Genomic DNA, 20,226 nt, shown 5'->3' with positions numbered 1-20,226 from the left:
TCTTGATTTTTTTAAAATAATGAAACAAACCTGTTCATTACTAGTGGGATAATAAATATTTCTCATTAGTCAAATAAATATGTAAGGATGTTTAATCTCACATAAGTGTTTTTTAAAAGTGCACTTGTTTCTCTTTCCATAGGGACTAGAGTTTGGCAGAGGATATTGCTGAGATATGGCCTGAGGTATCATCTCATCTGCTAACAGTCTGCTCCTGATGTCACATATTCTATTTTTCACATATGGCCTAAACTATACCAGCAAAGTGGGGAACTCAGTTTTCCTATCTTAAAAAAAAAAAAAAAAAGACCCCATTTGACTGTATCACGAAACACTCCAAATGCACTTCAGAAGAAACAGCCAAGATGGACAGTGAGATGGACTCGCTGGAGAACACTGGGCGATAAGTCATTAGACATTTCATTACTTTTTTTTTTCTTTCTTTTTCTGATTAACCAAAATGCCAGTTTTAGGCAGGCTGCATAAAGGATGTTTTAAATTCCAGTCTCTTCTATCAGGAACTGTAAATGTTGGCAGTAAGTCAAATTTACCCAGGCTACAAGTTGTAATAAATTTAAAAGACTCTTCCTCGGCTTTGATGATTAACCATTTCCTCTCTTTCAACAAACAAAACTTCAGCAAACAAAAATAAAAAGGTATTCATATTGCAAGTTTCAAAAAGAGCATTTGCTTTTCATTCTACAAGTTTTTCGATGTCACAAAGTAAAACATATTTAAGCAAAAACAAATATCCCATAGCTCCACAGAAGGGAATAGGAAGTGCAAACATGGGGGGCACAGTGCCGGCCATTTTTCCATCTCTCTACCTCCACTGCCCCTTGACTGCCCTCTTCAGTGACTCCTGGCTCCTGTTTCTCTCCCGATCAATAGACGCCCATTTGTCGGCATCAAGAAACAATCCAAATGTGCTTCAGAAGAAAAAACCAAGACGAAGAGTTGGATGGAATCATTGGCGAACACTAGGAAATAAGTCTGGGGTTACCTTGTTGAGTGAAAGTTAGTGGAAAGGGCACAGTCTTTGGAGAGTGGAAGAGTTGCCTTTAAATCCCTCCATCACAGACTAACTGTGCAATCCTGGAAAAATAATAATTTAAGTTCTTTCATTCTCATTATCCTCTTGTATAAAATGACTATATTATTCCAGACTATACAGAGTTGTTGTGAGGATTAAAGGAAACAAAGTATGTGGCTTGCAAAATAAATAAATTAATTAAAATAAAGTTTTAAAAAAGTATATGACTTGCCAGGCACATAGTGGGTACTCAGTAAGCTGTTGCTGTTATCGTAAGATCTTATATGTGCTATGTTTAAAATATTTAGAATTTCCAAATCACTCGAAACGGAAGTTCTTATATATACAGGCATGTTCTATCGCACTTTGCTTCACTGCACTTCACAGATATTGCGTTTTTGACAAAAAAGGTTTGTGACAACCCTACTTTGTCAGATGATGGTTAGCATTTTTTAGTAATAAGATATTTTTGTTTTGTAGATATCAGCAATGTATTTCTATATATTCTTTATTTTATTTTATTTTTTTATTGAAGTATAGTTGATTTACAATGTTGTGTTAGTTTCAGGGGTACAGCAAAGTGATTCAGTTATACATATATATATCTATTATTTTTCAGATTCTTTTCCTTTATAGGTTATTACAAAATATTGAGTAGAGTTCCCTGTGCTATACCGCAGGTCCTTACTGGCTATCTATTTTATGTGTAGTAGTGTGTATATGTTAATCCCAAACTCCTCATTTATCCCTCCCCCCTTTCCTCTTTGGTAATTGGTAACCATAAGTTTGTTTTCTATGTCTGTGGGTCTATTTCTGTTTTGTATATAAGTTCATTTGTATTTTTTTTTTTAGATTCCACATATAAGCGATATCCTATGATGCCTCTGTCTTGGTATCACAGTGCTTGTGTTCAAGTCACCCTTATTGTACTTAATAACAGCCCCGCAGCACAAGAGTAGTGATGCTGGCAATTCAGATACGCCAAAGAGAAGCTGTGAAGTGTTTCCTTTAAGTGAAAAGGTGACAGTTCTCAATAAGGAAAGAAAAAAATTGTATGCTGAGGTTGCTAAATTCTATGGTAAGAACAAGTCTTCTATCTGTGACATTGTGAAGAAAGAAAAAGAAATTCGTGTTAGTTTTGCTGTCGCACCTCAAACTACAAAAGTTACAAGCACAGTGGGTAATAAGTGCTTAGTTAAGATAAAAAAGGCATTAAGTTTACACAATAAGACATTCAGAGAGAAAGAGGAAACAATCACATTCATTTAACTTTTATTACAGTATATTGCTATAATTATTTGATTTTATTATAAGTTATTGTTTTTAATCTCTTACTGTGCCTAATTTATAGATTAAACTTTATCATAGGTATGTATGTATAGGAAAAAAACATAGTATATATAGGGTTTGGTACTATCTGCAGTTTCAGGCATCCCCTGTGAATAAGGGGAGACTACTGTAGTTCTTTGCCAGTGAAACAAGGTAGGAGAGAAGTGATGGAGTCATAGGCCATGAGAAGAGTCTGGCATAAAAGAGCATGCATATGCTGTTTGCGGAACTCCAAGTAGCTTTTGTGTTCTCTGGCAAGAGATTTGGTGGGTGTGTGGGCAGGGAACAGGTGACAAACGGCCTTATAAGCTATGTGAAAGACTTAGGACTTTATCTTGAAAAGAGTGATGAGTCTGGGAAGGGTTGTAAGAAGGGCAATGGAATGATTCTATTTGGCTTACGAAGATGCCTTTGGTGACAAAGAAAGGATGAACTTTTTAAAAGAATGAACAAAACAAGACTCAGATGAGCAGCAGTTTTAAGTATGGGGTATAAAATTATATTACTGAACTCAAAAATAAATAGAGCCTGAATTAGTGCAGAGCGAAAGGAGAAGGAGAGTAGGGAATAGATATCAAACATCATTTGAAAGTAGGAGCTACAAAATGCGGTGACCAGTAGAAGGAAGCTGGTGAGTGAAGTGAATCCCATGTTTCTCTTGGTGTGTCTGAGGATAGAGGTGTCACTACACAGAGAATCGACCACAGGTAAAAGTGGATTGCTTCTTTGCTTTGTTGATTTTGAGATGTGTGAGGCATTCAATGGGGATGAACTCAAGGGAGTCTGAAATACAGGTCTGTCTCTATTAAAATGTATCAAATGTAGAAATATCGAATTAGGAGTAATCATCGAATAAATAAACCAGAGGGCATGAGTGAGTGGATCCGAGCAGAATACATTAAAAGAAAAGAAAAAAGATTGAACACACTCAGCAATATTTAAAGAGTGAGTAGAGAAAAGGGAAGTTATGAAGGGAACTGTGAAAGTCAGTCTGTGAGATAAATAAAGAACAAAGAAAGTGACAACGTAGAAACGTTAGGGGTGGGAATCAAAAGAAGCTGTGATAATATCAAACCCTACAACAAAATCAGTTAATCTAAAGGCCCCATGTTGCCAGGGTTTGCAAATGTGGTAATCTTTCAACTTGTTTCCTCAAAGTTGCGCGGACAGAATTCAGATTCCAATGTGCTGAGAACAGAATGGGAAGTAGGGAACTGCAGACGTGGAAGCAAAGTAGTGGGGAAGCTCTCCTCTTGGTGGATGAGAAAGGGAACTCAGAGCGGGGCCCACACAGAGTCAAGTTATCTTTTACTTGGGTCTGCTTTCAAAGAAAGAAATTGGACTAGAGCATGTTCACCTGCTAAAGCAAAGGAGAAAAAGGATTTTCCTGGCTTAACAGACAAGGAGTACAATTATGCTAACATGTAATACAAGTAAAAGTGCAACCAAAGATATTGTAATAAGCATGGAGGACAAATACCAATTTAAACAGTATTTCCATTTTAACATCCTTCTCCCAACACATCTTCCAACTCTCTCTCAAATCACCATATCACTTTATAATTCTCAGCAAGATCTTTTTTTTTTTTGTCTTCTCCTTTATTTGTCTCTTTTTCCACAAAAATGCATTCGATAATGCTATTTCACCCTAACTGATTTTTCTATCCAAAATCAATCTATATCACTGCCCTTAACACCCAGGTCAAGTTTCTCAACTTTTAGACAATATTACCTACTCAACTTTTTGCCCCAAACTTGTATATAATATATTAATTTCTATTTTTCGTATGTTACTTTATAAATGAATTACAAGTAAAATCAAAAAAGGATGAGTCCTTTTAAAAATATAAAAGACTGCAAAACTTAAAGTATAATAATAAAGTATAAAAATATAAAGTATAATATATCATTAGTATCACTTTAAGGATGCCATATCTCCTCCTCCATCAAATTGTAAGTCAGTGTTTGAATCATGAGTACAAGTCATTGACAAGAAGGAAAGCTGTTCAAGTCAACTTATCACTACCTAGTAGAAAATTTTTACAAAGAAAAGTTTAAACCTACTAGGTATAATATATAGTCTATGAAGCATAAATTTTTGGCTCCATATTTGCTTTCCTTTTTTCAAATACATGCAGCAGCAGTCCAATGTATGCAATCCTGTTTAATGAAACCAGTTATATTTTGTTGCAGTTTGTAACTCTGTCTTTCACATATTGGCACAGTTTCATCTATTCAATTAAAAATGAGATGTTTTACTCATGTGTTTAGTTGCTGATAGGAAGCATCTTGTGCTCAGCGTATTCAGCAAAAAATCGGGCTAAATTGTCTCCATTAACTTATTTGATGTCTAGAAACAGAAACCTAATGTAATGCTTATTGTATAGATCCAATGGTAAGTATAGAATTCTAGTTTTCTGCCCGATAGAAACTCAGATAGCCAGTAAAAATCACATATCTTCACAGTTCCTCCTAAATAAAAAAAAAGAAAAACTTGCTTTCAAGTCAGATTTTAAGAATTTTCTTAAATCTGTTGTACATTCTTTTGAAAAACAACATCAATTATGTTTTATCACCTCCTCAAAACAGCTTATTTTTTTAAATTACTTTATTTTCAAAACATATTTTCTTTTGCCTAAGTAACAGGACCTGCCCTGAGGAACAAAACGTAGATTCTGAAGACTACACCAAAGTCATGCGTTTATATCTAACAAAATTATAAAACTGATATTAAGCTATTGATGCAGAAGCAAGAAGACCAGACATTACTTTCAGGGGAGACTGTACAGGCCACCGTGGAATTACCACAGCTCTCAGACATCAGGCTCTGCCTTACAAATCACACTTTTCCTTTCCTGTTTTATGGTGTAGGAGATTTTGGGGGTTTTTGTTTTGTTTTGTTTTTAGAGTTTATAAAGTAATAAATTAGCAAAATTTCAAACACTATCTTGAATTTCAACAGAGTTTCTCTGGATATTTTCATGAATAAATTTACAGAAGTGGCTACAATTAGATGGATCTATATCTAGCTGAGCAACCTTATAGAAGGAATATTGATAAAATTCTCTGTGTCAACCTGCAGTTTCTATGATGGTGCACCAAAGTCTTTGTCCTTCATCCTTTACTGTTATTTCATCTCAATAGATTGGATGAAGCTAAAGAAATTTGAAAAAAAAAATAAGAGAATGCTGAGAGAAATAACTGATGCTTTGGATGAGAAAATAAGAATTGTAAAACAGCCAAATAAACTGCTATGTCAGTCTGGCACCAAAATGATAAAATCAAGAAGAAAAGAAAGCATAGACCTACATTAAAGTACAACAAACTAAAAAGGAGCAAGGTAATTAATAGCCATTGGCATGGAAAAATCAACTCATAGAGGTTCTAGTTGACCACAAGCTTCATGGGGCTAAGAGTTTGATATGGTTTGTAAAGGAGCTAATGAAGGATGGTACTGTGGACCAGCCATCCCTCAGGGCTGCTGCTATTTCCACCTCAAGGGCAGGTCCTGGGAATTAGCTAATCTGAGTGTCTGCACACCTGGACTAGAATGTCTTCAGACACCCACAATAAAATCCCCTTATCAGTTAGCTTAGAATCTTGAAAAGTCACATTTCACTCATGTTCTCAAGCCACTGCCTGTTCAGGTTCACCCCTGAGCTCTATGGGGAAATGGGAGGTCAGCGAATCCCAGAACAAAGGTGGGATTTTCTCAGGAGGGGAGAGGATTCAGGTTTGCCTGATTAAATACCCACTCTCTCTCTCTCCAGGCCACCCCTGTCTTTGAGAAAACTAGTCAAATTTCAGCTAAAGCAAAGAAATGGAGAGCTCAATTTATGAAGAATTTGGTAACATGTTGGATTCTAAGTATGGTGTTGGGAGAGATGAAAGAGAGGAGTGGATAATTCAGACTTGAAGCAACATAGATTATACAGAGAAAGGATCCAGTTTGGGGGAGGTGACCAAGGATAAGAGGGATGTGCATGAAGGAGGAAGAGCCAGAAGAATGACATTTCCTGTCACTGTTTTTAAGCCTTAACTTCTCCTTAAAACTCAGGACCTCTAGCATAATCAAGCTTCACACTTACAAGCAATTGCCATTTTCTTATGTCCTACTCACTTCCCACATGCTTATCAAAGGCTTGAGCATATCAATCATAAGGTCAGGTTTTTACCCCTATTTCTACTGCATCCTGGATGACTGCCACTTCTGTGCAGACAGCATACCCAACACTCCAACCTCACTGTCTATATATCTCTATATGGACACCCTGGTCCATACAACATCCAGAATTCTTCCAGCTCTGAATTTATAATTTCTGAATCTCCACAATCTATGGTGATCTCATCTTTTCTGCTCCTTCAACCTGTTGGTCTACAAAAAATATTCTTGAATCTCATTAAGGACTCTAATCCTTTGTCCTTCAATTTATCTTAATCTTTCATCCTCCTCATAGCTTCATTAAATTATTCAGCTGAGCTTCATTTTCCTCATTTGTAAATGAGAGTAGTAATACCTATATCGCATATTTGACGTGAAGATTATATATAAATTGTGTAAAACACATAACATTGCTCCTTGCTAAGTGTAGGCATTCAATGATCATTATCAACTTCAATCCATCTAAACTTCATTATTTATTACTTAAAAAACTCTCTTGCCAAAACCATCAGTGTCCTTGCCCTTTTATCCTTCTTCTGCACCAAATTAGCAAAACTCTATCCCGGGATCAACCAGTCACTCCCTTTCTAGTCTCATATCTGGCTGCCAAGCACTGCTAAAAACAAATGCCACAACCGCATGGATTGATGTCACTACAAATTCATGGTCTCCCACATCAGTAAAACCTCTACCCCTAGTCCACTTCCTCTCTCATTCTCCACAACAATGTTTTCAAACCTTCACCACTCTGATTTTTTCCATCACTCTGAGTAAATGAACTCTCCTTTAGAGAGAAAAATAGAGACCATAATACAAGACCATTCTCCACTCCATGTGTCTCCCCAAAAGACAATCAAATGTAAATATAGTTAGAGCCACACTTACTCCTTTTCTTTATATTTTAGCTAAGTGGTTGTCCTTCTGCATTTCAAATGTTAATCCTCCCATCTGTTCTTTGAAGTACATCTTTCCATTTCTTTGGGAAACTTACTTAAATCAAGTGTTTTTCCCCTCTTCTGTACCTTTAACTTCTCTTTTTCTTCCAGCATCCCCCATCTTGTCTCTTTATCTCCTTCTAGTGATCACCTTACTTTCCTGTTTCCTCTTAGAACCATGTTTCTCCAAAGAGCAATTAGTACTTACCTCCACTTCCCCATTTCCTAGGACTGTCCAAACCACTGTATCTATGCTTCTTTACCTCCACTAAATCCAATCTTACAAATGTCTCTCTAGGTGCTAAAAACAGTAGACATTTCAGTCCTTACCTTACAGGACCTCTCTACTACTCCTGATGTTATTTATCATTTTTCTTCTTGAAACTCTTTCCTCATATGATTGTTATGACATCACCTACTCTTGATTTTCCTCCTTTACCTCACATAGAGAAAAATCTCATTCATTGACAGGATTTTAACTACCATTTAACATTAATACTCCAACATCTAAATCTCCAACCCTGGTCCACTCCAGATCCATGTAGCTAATGGATAATTCAAGAAAAACAACCAAACAAGCAAACAAACCAAAGGTCTTGACTTGGATGTCCTATAGCATCTCAAACTTGCTATGTACCAAATTGAACTCACTATCTTCTGCCTACCTTCAAATTTGCTTATCACTTTTTTTTCCTATCTTGGTAAACTGCCACATCCCATCCATTTTTTTAAGTCAGAAGTGGCATTCAATGTTCACATTTATCCAATGATAAAGTCCTCTCAATTTTTTTCTTAATGTTCCTTAAAGCCATAACTTTGTTATTATTATTACTCCATGATTACTGTCAAACATTGGCCTTCCATGTGGTTTTCTACAAGACGTTCCTCATCATTTCTGCTGAAAGTCACTGGAGCCATATTCAAATAAATATTGCTATTTATCCTTTCTTACTTTTATAAGTAAGTACTTATGGGCCCCTTTGCCCAGAAGCCTCTGGAAAGCCTCATCGTGTGAGAGACTTCCCTTCTCATGCAACTCTGTCCAAGCACTGCCTAATAAAGCTTGCCCTGTGTTACTGTCTCTCGTGAACATATTTTTTTCCTTGATGAGCCCCAAATTCATTTAACCTGGGCAATGGCCATATTATACTTCTTTCAGGATAAAACCCAATATTTTTAGCAGAGCATATCAGAGAACTCACCATCAGGTCTATTTCTCCAGCCTCACTTCTTGCAGATAATTTTCTTTGTACCTGCTACAATCCAACAGTACCTTATTAATTGCATTTCCTCAAATGGCTATATTCTGTCTCATGTTGGTTCTATGATAAATCCTTTATTGGGATAATAACATAATACCCGAATATCAGTAGAAAAATTTAAATCAACCAAGGTTAATAAAAGGTTAGTTAACTGTTTATGCTGTATTCTTCAGAGGCTCAAGTCAACAATCATTCATTTATTCCTTCAACAAATATTTAGCACATACGTACTCTGTGCTTGGCATTCTTCTAGGTACTCAAGGTAGCTCAGTGAATAAAATGGACACACACACACCGATACCTGTGAAGCTTCATTCCAGAGGGGGATAGGGTGAGCTGGCAATTTTAAATAGATTTCAGGGAGGAGACACCTGAGTGAGTTTGGGATGTTACTCTGGGATGAATGGGGAGCCACTGGAGGGAGTGAGCAGAGACGTGCCATGATCTGACCAAAATTTCAACAGAATAACTCTAGCTTCTAGGTTGAGAATAGATTTAGAGGATAAAGAACAAGGGAAGCAGCTGAGAAAAGATGGTGTCCTAGAATAGGGTGATACCAATGGAGCTGGTGATAGAAGGACAGATCCTAGAGTATTTTGAAAACAGAGCTACCAGATTTGCTCATAGGTTATAAGTAGGGTGTGAAAGAAACAAAGGAGTTAAGAATGACTCCAATATGTTTTGGCCTCAGCATCTAGAAAGATGGAGTGGCCATTAACTGTGATAGGGAAGACTTTAGGTAAGGTCTTAGCATTTATTCTTTCTCTTCAAGCTTAACCTTTCTCCTCAATGAACAGTAATTGTTATTGTGTACCAAAGCTTTGAAAACATACCTTGATCCCTGGAGAAAAAAATAATCCAAACCAAGCAATCCCATCTCAAATTGTACAGTGAAATAATTACAAGTTGGGTGGATCAGTGTGTTCTAGATACTCTGATATTCCATATGGTCTAAAGCACAGTACAATCCAAATTGCATCCATAATAATGAGTCACAAACAGGAACTGTTTAAGACTTGGAAAAAATACAATATAAATACCAGAGTGGATTTTGAGATTTATTGTGAAAAATCTATTTTTCTTTAGTTTTGTTTTATAACCTTCTTTTTCCTCTTCATCCTCTCTTCTGTTACCTTCTACTTTGTTATTATTTTCTCCTTTCTAAAATTGCATTTTTTTTCTTGGTTTCTCTTTGATCTATTAAATTTTCAAGGCATTGGTTTTATACTTAAGTTAAAATGTGATTTCTGAAGCATGTGTAGATTAGAGTTCATCCAAATCATCATGTTTTATTTTCATCAGCCTCTTTCTGTTAGAGATACAAAAAGACCCAAATCTACTACAAAGCCTAACTGGTAACAGAGGGGCACTGATGATTCTTTTCATTGAGAGTAAGCAGAATAGATACTTGCTTTATTATTTGCTCAAGCAAAATACACACACTGCTTTAAAAATAGAAAGTCCCAGGATGAGTATAATCAAATATTTATATCAGTCTGGAAAAAAAAAAAGCATAAATTTTAAAGTCAGAAGACTTGGAAACTGCACATTATATCTTGTAAACTAACTTTGGGCAAGTCATTTAACCTCTCTGAGTCATAGCTTCCTCAGCTACAAGGCATCATTCTATAGTTTTTGTCTTTTTCTCCTTCCTGTTTATCTTATTTATTTCTTCCATTCATCTTTACTTTCTTTCACTTCCTCTCTCCACCTCTTCTCTTTCTCTCTCCCTTCCTTCCTACCTTCCTTCTTACCTTCTTTCTTTCTTCTTTTCCTGCTTCCTTTCTTCCCATTATACTTCATGCTATATAGAACTTGAGAGAGATTTCAATAAAAACATGCCCAATAAAAAACAGAAAAATGAAAATAGGAATAGGAAGCCAAGAGTACAAATAAGTAACCTAAAAAGCACCAACAGAGCTGTAATAGTTGATCTCTAAGCAATTAAAATTGAGAAGATTTAGCTTAGGTTACTATGCTTCGATTAGAATAAAGATATTCAATCAACACTGTCAGCTGGAGAGAAGCAACTACACCACTTTATGGAGGTGTTTTCAGCCTCAGTTCTCAGTCTACTCCATCACTTGCACACATGATGTAAGTATTTATTTCCATTCCTAATATGGTCTTTCTAAAACTCTCCCTATCCTTCCATACACTTACAAGGTCGGTAAACACTAAGTTGTTTAACCTCTCTGAAATCAGTTTCATTATCTGTAAACACTAAAATAAAAACATAAATCTGGGCATTTCTACAAGAATGAAATAACAGATGTGTAAGTGTTTGTAATAGTTCTCTATTACTATATAATCATACTGCCACAAACCTAGAGGCTTAAAACAACCCAAATTTATTATCTCAAATTCTCCAGGGTGAAGTGTCTGGGCATAGCTTAACTGAATCCACTGCTTAGGGTCTCATAAGACTGTAATCAAGGTGCTGGTCATGATGCTGTTCTCATTTGGAGCTCAGGGTTCTCTTCCAAGCTTAGTCATTGTTGAGAGAATTCAGCTCCTTGCAGTTGTAGGACTGAGGTACCCATTTTCTTTCTAGCTATTGGCTGGTGATCAAAAGCCACTCAAAGTTCCTTGCCATGTGGCTCCCATAGTCAGTTCACAGCACAGAAGTTTGCTTTCTTCTAAGTCAGTAGGAGTGTATTTGCTGATGCTTCTTATCTCTTTTATGAGCTCACTCAATTAGGTCAAGCTCACTAAGGATAATCTCCATTTGAGATTTATCAGTCAACTAGTTAGTAACCTAATCATAAGAGTGATACCCCATCATATTCACAGCTTCACCCACACTCATGACCCATGACTATACAAGGTCATGGGTCATTGGGGATTAGCCTAGAATTCTGCCTGTTGTACGTAACATACCATAACACCCACTCCCCACATATAAAACAATTAAAACAAGTTTTTATAAAAAGTGCAACTTGGTTTAATCTTTTGGCACACCAGATCTTGACTGGTTCAGTCTGGGTACAACTATAGAACAATATTACCTTAAGGATTTCTCCAATTCCTGAATTTTTTGCTTTCTTCATTCATCTCTGTCATTCATTTAGCAAATATTTGTTGACTATCCACTATATGCTATGCACAGTGCTAGGCACTGGTGTCATAGTAAGATAGACATAGTCTCAGCCTTCACGGAGCTTATAGTTAGTCCTGAGAGAATAAAAAAAATAAACAAAACAAACAAACAAAAAACAAATAAGGAAACAAATAGATATAATCTTTGCAAATTATGGTAAGAGCTTTCAGTCATTAAAGGGATTTTAGCAGAAAAGTGACGTTATTCAGATGGCATTTTTAGAAAATGACACTGAACATTATTGAGATTAATGTTTATTGAGATTGACTGGACCCATTCATGAAATGAGAATTTGGGATTATTTACCCCAAATAAACATAAATATGTTGGCCTTAGGGAGAACTCAAGACTCTTTCATAAGCCTACCTTAAATTCTACTCACAATGAAGAATAACTCTAGTCTAATTTTATTCAAGCCTCAGAGCACTGAGCTTGGGCCACAGTCCTAGTAAGGGGATTAAGACGTGTCTGCCCCAGTCTAGTCACTCAAGTCCCTCTTTAATCTCTGTATATTTTTGCCAGTAAATGTGATCTCAATTAGAATTTTCTCCAACTGGAATGGCTCATCATTTAGGATTAGTTTGGTTGCATATAACATAATAATATTGACTTAAACAAGAAATACATTTATTTCTATCTTGTTTAAAAAAAAGCCTGAAGATATATGTTCCAGGGCTGATATGGAGCTCCATGATATCATAGACCCAGGTTTCATCAACCTCAGCTCATGCCTTCCACCTCATGGTCCAAGGGAATGGGTCAAATTCCCTGGGAATTGGTACAAGGGAACAGCCAGTTGAAAAGAAGGAGGCATGAAGAAGAAATAGGCAAAGAGCACATGCCAGCTGATCGTGAAAGAAAGTTTTTGAGAAGCTGTAAAAACAAAAACAAACAAACCAAAACACCTTCTGCTTACATATCATTCACCTCAATTGCATGCCATACCTAGCTGCAGGGAAGATTAGAAAATGGAAACTTTTTTCCAGGCAGTCATATTTCCAAATAAAATCCAGGGTTTCCATTACAAGAAAGAAAAGGGGAATGAAAACTGGATTAGGCAACTAGCAGTCTCTGCCATGTGGTCTAAGCCAAGACATGAATTTGAGTGGGATAGGCAAAGTCCTCTGCTTTGGGCCAGTTTTATTTTGGGCCACTCAGGCTAACTCAGTCTAGACAAAAGGAGTGCTCTACCTGGGCCAGCCCCATCAACTAGCACTCTCAATATAGAATTTGAAGTTGAAGCCCCAACTAGGACTGGTAGAGCAACTTTTTATGTAAAAAAAATAGAGCAATTGAAAGTCTTGATGTATTAGTCAGGATTCTATCATATATAAGTGACAGAAACCCACCTTGAACTAGCTTAAGCAAAAGGGGAAGTTTTATTGGAAAGATATTTGTCTAATGTTCAGAACTTAGAAAAATACCAAACAACATAGACTTTGGAAGAACAAGGTTTGAACTTGCCTCAGGAATAAACCAGATACTGGAGGACTCTTCTGTATATGGTAATAGTCTGAAGACATTCTCCCTACTTCTCACCTCTATTTTAGGGGGTGGGAATTAGCTTTATTTTCCTGGGTTTCTCATTATGGTCAATATGTAGAATGCCTCCTGACCATTCAGTCACATCCTACAGTTTCTGACTAGAGAGGAGATAGAAAGAGATTAAATTCCTGGAAAGAGACTCTGATTTGCCCAGTTTGGGAAATATTCCCATCCATGGACCAATCACTCTCAGCCCCCAAGTGAACCAGGTAGATGAAAACAGGAATGAATGGGTGCTTTACATGAAGAAGGAGAAAAGCAACTGAGCAAATAAACTCAACAAAGGTCTGCTGGACTTGGAGCTGATATACTAAAGTTTTGGAAGTCCTGAACATCAGTTCAGGCAAAAAGAGGCAAAAAGAGAATAGATGTTTCTGTATATATTTTAGAATTTTAATATTTCTTCTTCAAGGTGCTGGTCATGATACTGTTCTCATTTGGAGCTCAGGGTTCTCTTCCAAGCTTAGTCATTAATGAGAGAATTCAGCTCCTAGAGTAAGACCTATTTAAGGGACTTTTCATTTCTCTGTGGGAACAAAGGGTGTTCTTGATTAAGAGAAGAAGTTCATTTTGCTTAGTTTTATAGAAAGAAAACAGTTTTCAGACACTTTATATTTCTGGCCTCATATAACTGAGATAAATTAGATAAATTAGGCTTTTATCTGGTGTATGTTGCATAACTGGTTAGTTCTTCCACCCAGCTGCCTAAGAAAAACCAAGGAAGGGATCTTCCTTGAGTTCCTCTCCCAGCCAACCCAAAAAAATGCAGAGGGAGGGAATCCAAACAGCTCTGCCCTATGCCTTGGGCCAAACGCTTTCTTGGTTTTTGTGCTTTCTTCCTGTTTGTTGCTTGATGGTATGCTTTCCTTGACTCAGAGTGCTGACATTCAGAATTCAGATTTAAACTTTGGAGTAGAAGCAAAGAAAACAAGTAGGTCTTCTGCTGGACTTCGTCACTTAGGACCAATTAACCAAGTCAAAAGAATTAGAGTATGGTCTAGGCTAGCCCAGCCACTGAAGCTCTCCATGGGAGTTTGGAACCAACACCAGATAGCAATAAAGTGTTCCTTTGTTTGTTTGTTTCTGTGCTTGGTTTTTTGTTTGTTTGCTTTTGTTTTTGTTTTGTGAGTATGGGTACCTGTTAAAAATAGAATCAAAGCGCTTGGGATGCTCTGTCATGGCTAACCTTATCTCTTTCCATAAAAGTTGCAGTTCACACATACGTATATATGCACACTCACACACTCATATACCTTTTTACAACTATATGTATGCATACATATGGGATTCTGATATACTAATATAGTAAAGTTCTAAACTAGACGTTTAATTCCTTTTTACTAAGGAGCCTATGAGAGCCCTTTAACCAGTGTAGGTGAGAATATACAGTATATGTACTGCTTCAATCTGGAATCCTCTTATATTCTCTTCTACGGCTGTGATAGTTTTTATCAGGCCACCTACATTGGGATTTGTGTTTTTCTTATTTAAAAGCCCTCATTACTATTTTCAGAGTATCTTTTTTTTTTATATCTACATACTCAAATTTTACTACCAGTTGATTTCTATGGGGAGTTGATTCCTCTAATTTGTTCCATAAAATACTTTCAGCCTGTTTTACTTCTTAACCTTGAAATGCTCCCTCTCTCCCTCCCTCTCTCTCTCTCTCTCCCCTCTCTCTCTCTCTGTCTGTTTCTTTTTTGGATGGATGGATGGATGAATGGATGGCTACTGGATGGATAAGAAGAAAGGGAGGAAAGGAGGGAGGGAGAAAGAGAAAGAAAGAAAGAAAGAAAGAAAGAAAGAAAGAAAGAAAGAAAGAAAGAAAGAAAGAAAGAAAGGAAGAAAGGAAGAGAAAGGAAGGAAGGAAGGGAGGGAAGAAGGAAGGAAGGGAACAAAGACAATAACAAAGAAAGAGAAAGTTCTCGGAGAGCACTGGTATTATGTTCCAAAAACATTGGTAAGAAGGGTTATCTCCAGATGGGTTGATAACCACTTTGATATTGACTAAAACATGAATATCATATATGACATGTCCTATGTCAACACTGACTACAGCATTTGAGCATGTGTCTATTTAACAATTTCACATACAACACCATACAGGTTAAACATAGTTAATAGTCAGTTTCCTTCTCTATTGGTTGAGGATAAACACAAAGGTGATAGATTCACAGGTGCCCCAGCAGTGGCAAAAAGAGGCTCAGAAAAAAGAGACTGAGGCTGCTGAGTACAAACTTTACTGCCTCACTGCTTGGCCTTTTCAGGGCCTTAGGAATGAGTCGGGGAAAGGCTTTGCAGGACCTAGGAGTGAATTTAATGGTCCATTTGGCACCTTTGAAATCAGGGAATCAGTAAGAGATGGCATCTCCCTTAGCTTCCATTGTTTCATGGTGGCCTGGGTCACGTCAGAGAGCCTAACATAGTCAAAACAAGTTAGCTATTGCCCCCTCATTTAGAAGTCTTCTTGGCCTGAAAATGTCAATGAGCCTGTGATATGTGTTAACCTTGGAAAACCTCTTCTCTTTATTACATCATTATTACTTGTGCCAACTTGTAAGTATAATTAGAATGTAAGAAAAATGAGTTTGAATTAAGTTGCAGACAGACAATAGTTACTATTCTTAAAAAAAATGGACAAACTAGTGTCTAATCTAGTTACATATAAACTGTGTCGTCATGACAGAAGAAGTAGAGCAAACAGATGTGGAAAATGCCACCTGCCATCTGTTAAAGCACCAACACCTATGAGGGACCAAAATTTAAATGTAAATTTGAACCAATTCAAATTTTATTCCTAAAATGTTATCACTCTCATTTCCTGCATTTTGATATGTGCAGGGCTGGGGACACTCTCAGTGTTCTGCCCAAAGCACCTTGGATCCCCATTACCTGCCCTCTGTCAGTTTCCTGTCTGTACCTGAAACTCTTTTGGAAACTGCCTAAGGCCAACTGAAGCTGCTTTGCCCACAGACTTGGAGCAAAGGAGCTGAAGGTGCCTGAGAGCTTATGTACCTCCCACAGCCCCAGCCCTTGGCCATTTAGTTACCGACACAGAACTGTGAAGGCCTAGCTCTTTCGCCTTCCAGTCAGGACATATGTCGAGGTGGATTTCACCTTCCAGAGAATTTGACGTTCCCCCAGATCAGGCTAAGGCCCCTCCCTGGCTTCTTTTGCTTCCCTGTCCTGCTAGCCTGACTCTCTTCCCTGTGTCTCCTGAGCACTTCCTGTACAAATCACATGGCTGGGGCTGCTATACTTCTGAGAAACCTAGCCTAAGACAATATGCTGTCTTGAATAGAAGAGAAAATGATAAACATGGAGATGGTCTGTCAGAAACTGCACAGGGCTCCAAGTTCACCCACAGAACCATCCTTCACAGGAATGCCATCTGTTAGACGTGTCACTCCAAAAAAAAAGGGTTGAAATCCCTCCACGAATTAAGCCTGGTTGAGGAATCTTTTTATATATTCAGTCTTTGTGCCTCAGAAGAGAGAAAAAAAGTTAGTGTCCTTATGAGCTTAAAGATTCTTATATCAATTGAATTTTTGAAATTTTGAAGAGAGAGAAATGTATCACAATCTACTTATTTTTTTAAATGATTAATGGGAATGTTGAATTCTATGGATTTATTCTGAAAATAATTAAATTGCCACTTCAGTTACTTTCTAGAGAAAGGTGAAAAACAGAGGAGGAAAAGAGCAGAGTACAGGGAATGCAGACAAGGAGACACAGTGAGAAACAAAACTTATAATCCTGCCTATGCTTAGAGAGTGCTTCTTGGGGACCAATTATCATGTGCATATGCACACACATTTGTATGTGTACACAGACACACATATACATATACCTATACACATGTATGTGTGTAGGTACAGATTTATCCTCCCAATAATTCTGTGATTGGGCACTATTATCATCTTCATACTTCAAATGGGAAAACTGTAACTCTGAGATGTGAAGTTATTGGTCCAAGGTCATCGCTCAGTATGTGGCAGAGCTGAGGTCTGGTCCCAGGCAATCTGGCTCCAATGTCTGTACTCTAATCTGCTATGCTGTACTACCTGTCCTGGGAGAGAGTGAGAGAAGTTAAGTAGAAAGTGGCAGAGACAGAAAAGGAAAAATGGAAAGTTAATTAAACATGTAAAAATTGACCCATACATAAAGATAAAGGATTGGGCAGAAAGGTATCAACAGAGAGAAACACACACACACATCCCACAGAGGCAATGGGAAATTGATATATAAAGATTCATACCGTAACACAATCACAGAGAGAGATCCATACTCACAAAAAAGGCATGCAGACTTTATAAAGACAGACCAATATACAAACCAAGGCAGGAAAAGGCATGCATATAAATAAGCAGGACTCAGGAAGAATGGGATGGACCAGCTAAAGGAGACTGGGAACTGGAATTCAGGCAGACAGACCTTTACCTATTGCAGGAATGGCTTTGTTGGCGTGATTTGAAGGGAATCATCCATCTTCCTGGATAGAGAGAGGAGAAGAACTGACATTAACTATCCTAAAAAGGAAAATTAAGTCCAAGATTCAGAATATCCATTATCTACTGCTGTGTTAAAAATGACTCTGAAACTTAATGGCTTAAACAATAACCATGTTGTTATATGTCATCATTTTGTGAGTCAGGAATTTGCATACACTCAGCTGAGCAATCGTTTTGCTCCACAGGGTGCTGACTCACTGGTTTTCACCTGGTGCTGTGCTGGGCTGTGCTGGGCTGTGCTGGAAGGTCTAAGGTGGCTTCACTGTCACTCTTAACATCTTGCCACAGTCAATGGGAGGGCTGGGCTCAGCTAGACCCTCTGTCCCTCTCCTTGCATTCACAGGCTTTGCCATGTGGTCTCTCCAGCAGTGTAGTCTGACTTCTTATTTTGTGGTCTGTGGCTTCAGGAAACCAAAGCAGAGGCTACTAGCCTCCTAAAAACAAGGTCTAGAATGGCCATAGTCTCTCTCACTGCACTCTATTAGTCAAAATAACCTCATGCCAGCCCAGATTCAAGAAGAGGGCAAGTAGACCCTATCTCGTGATAGAAGGAGTGTCAAAAATTTTGTGGCTGTCATTCATCTGTCACACCATCCAAGCAGAAACAGGCTAGTAATGCACAGGTGTCGGAGAAACCAGCAAAAGCTCAAGCCTTGGACATTTTGCAGAAGGAAGTGCCATGGGAAGCTAGAGTTTAAGAGCAGAAAATGTCTCTGAGGCAACTCGTAAACCTGAGGTTGGATAATTATGAAAAAAGAAAGAAAGAAAATGACAGACTACGTGGTTGCAGTCCCATAGTTCATTTAGAACTAACTAAACATGCTGCATTACTTGGCCCAAAATGTTGTCTTCAGGTCCTAAATCACATGTTTACATTGTGCATATTGGCTTGACTTCCTACATAGCTTTCTCGTTCAGACTCTACAGCCATGTTTTTAAGATTGTCAGTTCTGGTGTGTTTCATTGTCCTTTGTATTTCTGATACATCTTCATTCTGTAAATATATCTGGGCACATGCGATTCATTACTAGCACATAGCACCATCACGAGAAGGCACACACAAAGGAAGGAGTGGATACGTGCCTGGTAACAGGACTGACTGATAAGTAATTAAATCAGCAGAATTTTCTTCTTCCAAGGCAAAAACAGAATAGTTCGAAATAAAGTAACTGATGTGGGCAAAGTACTCACTCTGGTGTCAAGTATAAATCTACCATACCATTTGAAAGGTGACTTGTTTATTCCATATTTAATGTGAAGTTAGTACTACTTATTTTCTGGGATTGTTGGGATTATTCAAGAAAATGTATATTATGTGGATAGCACATAATAGTCATTCAACAAATTATAGCAATCATTATGAATATCACAACAATTCTTAATATCATAAAGCAAGTAGAGAACTAGAATAAAAGAATAAAACTCATAGGTGCAGCCCTAGGATCTGGTTGAACCTTTTTGCCTCTAGAACCTTAATTTCTAAGTATTTTATTTATTTTATGTGTGTAACTCATATAATTACACAGCTATTATGTGAATAGTTTATATGTATAACTCATATGATTATGTATTGTATTAAATCAGAAAATATATGTTACATTGTGGTTTTTACCAAAATTTATTTTTAGAAATATCGTTCATTCTACTGTAAATTTGATTTGACCAGTGTCTGAGTTGACTAATTATGTTTGCTTATCCTCTTCATGAACACGAAAATTTAGAAGACATTATTGTTAATGATTTAAAATCTTTAAATCTTTGTAATAGATTTTAAAGTGACTTTTTATGACCGCAATGACTGCTTGGTGTTATTTCTTAATTTTTCCTAATGTATTTAAAACTAATACACTTGAAAAATGCATGTAGTACTGCATAGTACTGCAAAAGAAAGTTCCAAATATGTTAGTTGCCTTCTAATATAGAAGAGAATTTAAAATAGGTCCCCATATCTATTATATAGGTTCCCTTAGTCTGGCAGTTCCTATTTTCTTTATTAACAGAATCTGGTCATCAGGTCATAACATATTATTTGTTTCCTCCTCTCTGTACCCTCCAGTTAGAATTAATCTCTCCTTCATTCTCCCTTGTTTGTAAGGGGGGTTATGTTGTGCTTTCTTAAGAACTATTTTGACATCTTAATTTGATGCTTTATTTAAAGTTGTTTGTGTTTTGGCCTGCCTTCCCCACTTGCTAATGAATTCATGAAAGATAGAAGACCCTTAACCTATGTTCAAAATACAAACCAAAATACAAATCAAAAGACTTTGTATATAAAAGTTATTCAATAAAAGAGATTAAATTTGCTAACACATACAAATAAACCAATCATGTACTTCATTAACCAGCCAA

The 20,226-nt window shown here is 37.1% G+C and overlaps 1 protein-coding gene across 1 annotated transcript in view; it reads left to right on the top strand.

Annotated features, from left to right (window-relative positions):
* RSPO3 (R-spondin 3) overlaps positions 1-19,750 on the top strand; it is a 111,134-nt gene extending 91,384 nt beyond the window's left edge. The window contains exon 5 of the mRNA XM_082474955.1: positions 143-19,750. Within this exon, the coding sequence (XP_082331081.1) occupies positions 143-204 (62 nt within the window). The 3' untranslated portion in view covers positions 205-19,750. The remainder of the gene's footprint in view (positions 1-142) is intronic.
* Positions 19,751-20,226: the final 476 nt, after the last annotated feature.

The sequence above is a fragment of the Balaenoptera physalus genome, assembly GCF_965194825.1.
Source record: "Balaenoptera physalus genome assembly, chromosome: 9".
NCBI classification, from domain to species: domain Eukaryota; kingdom Metazoa; phylum Chordata; class Mammalia; order Artiodactyla; family Balaenopteridae; genus Balaenoptera; species Balaenoptera physalus.
This window is presented reverse-complemented; position numbering and strand designations above follow the sequence as displayed.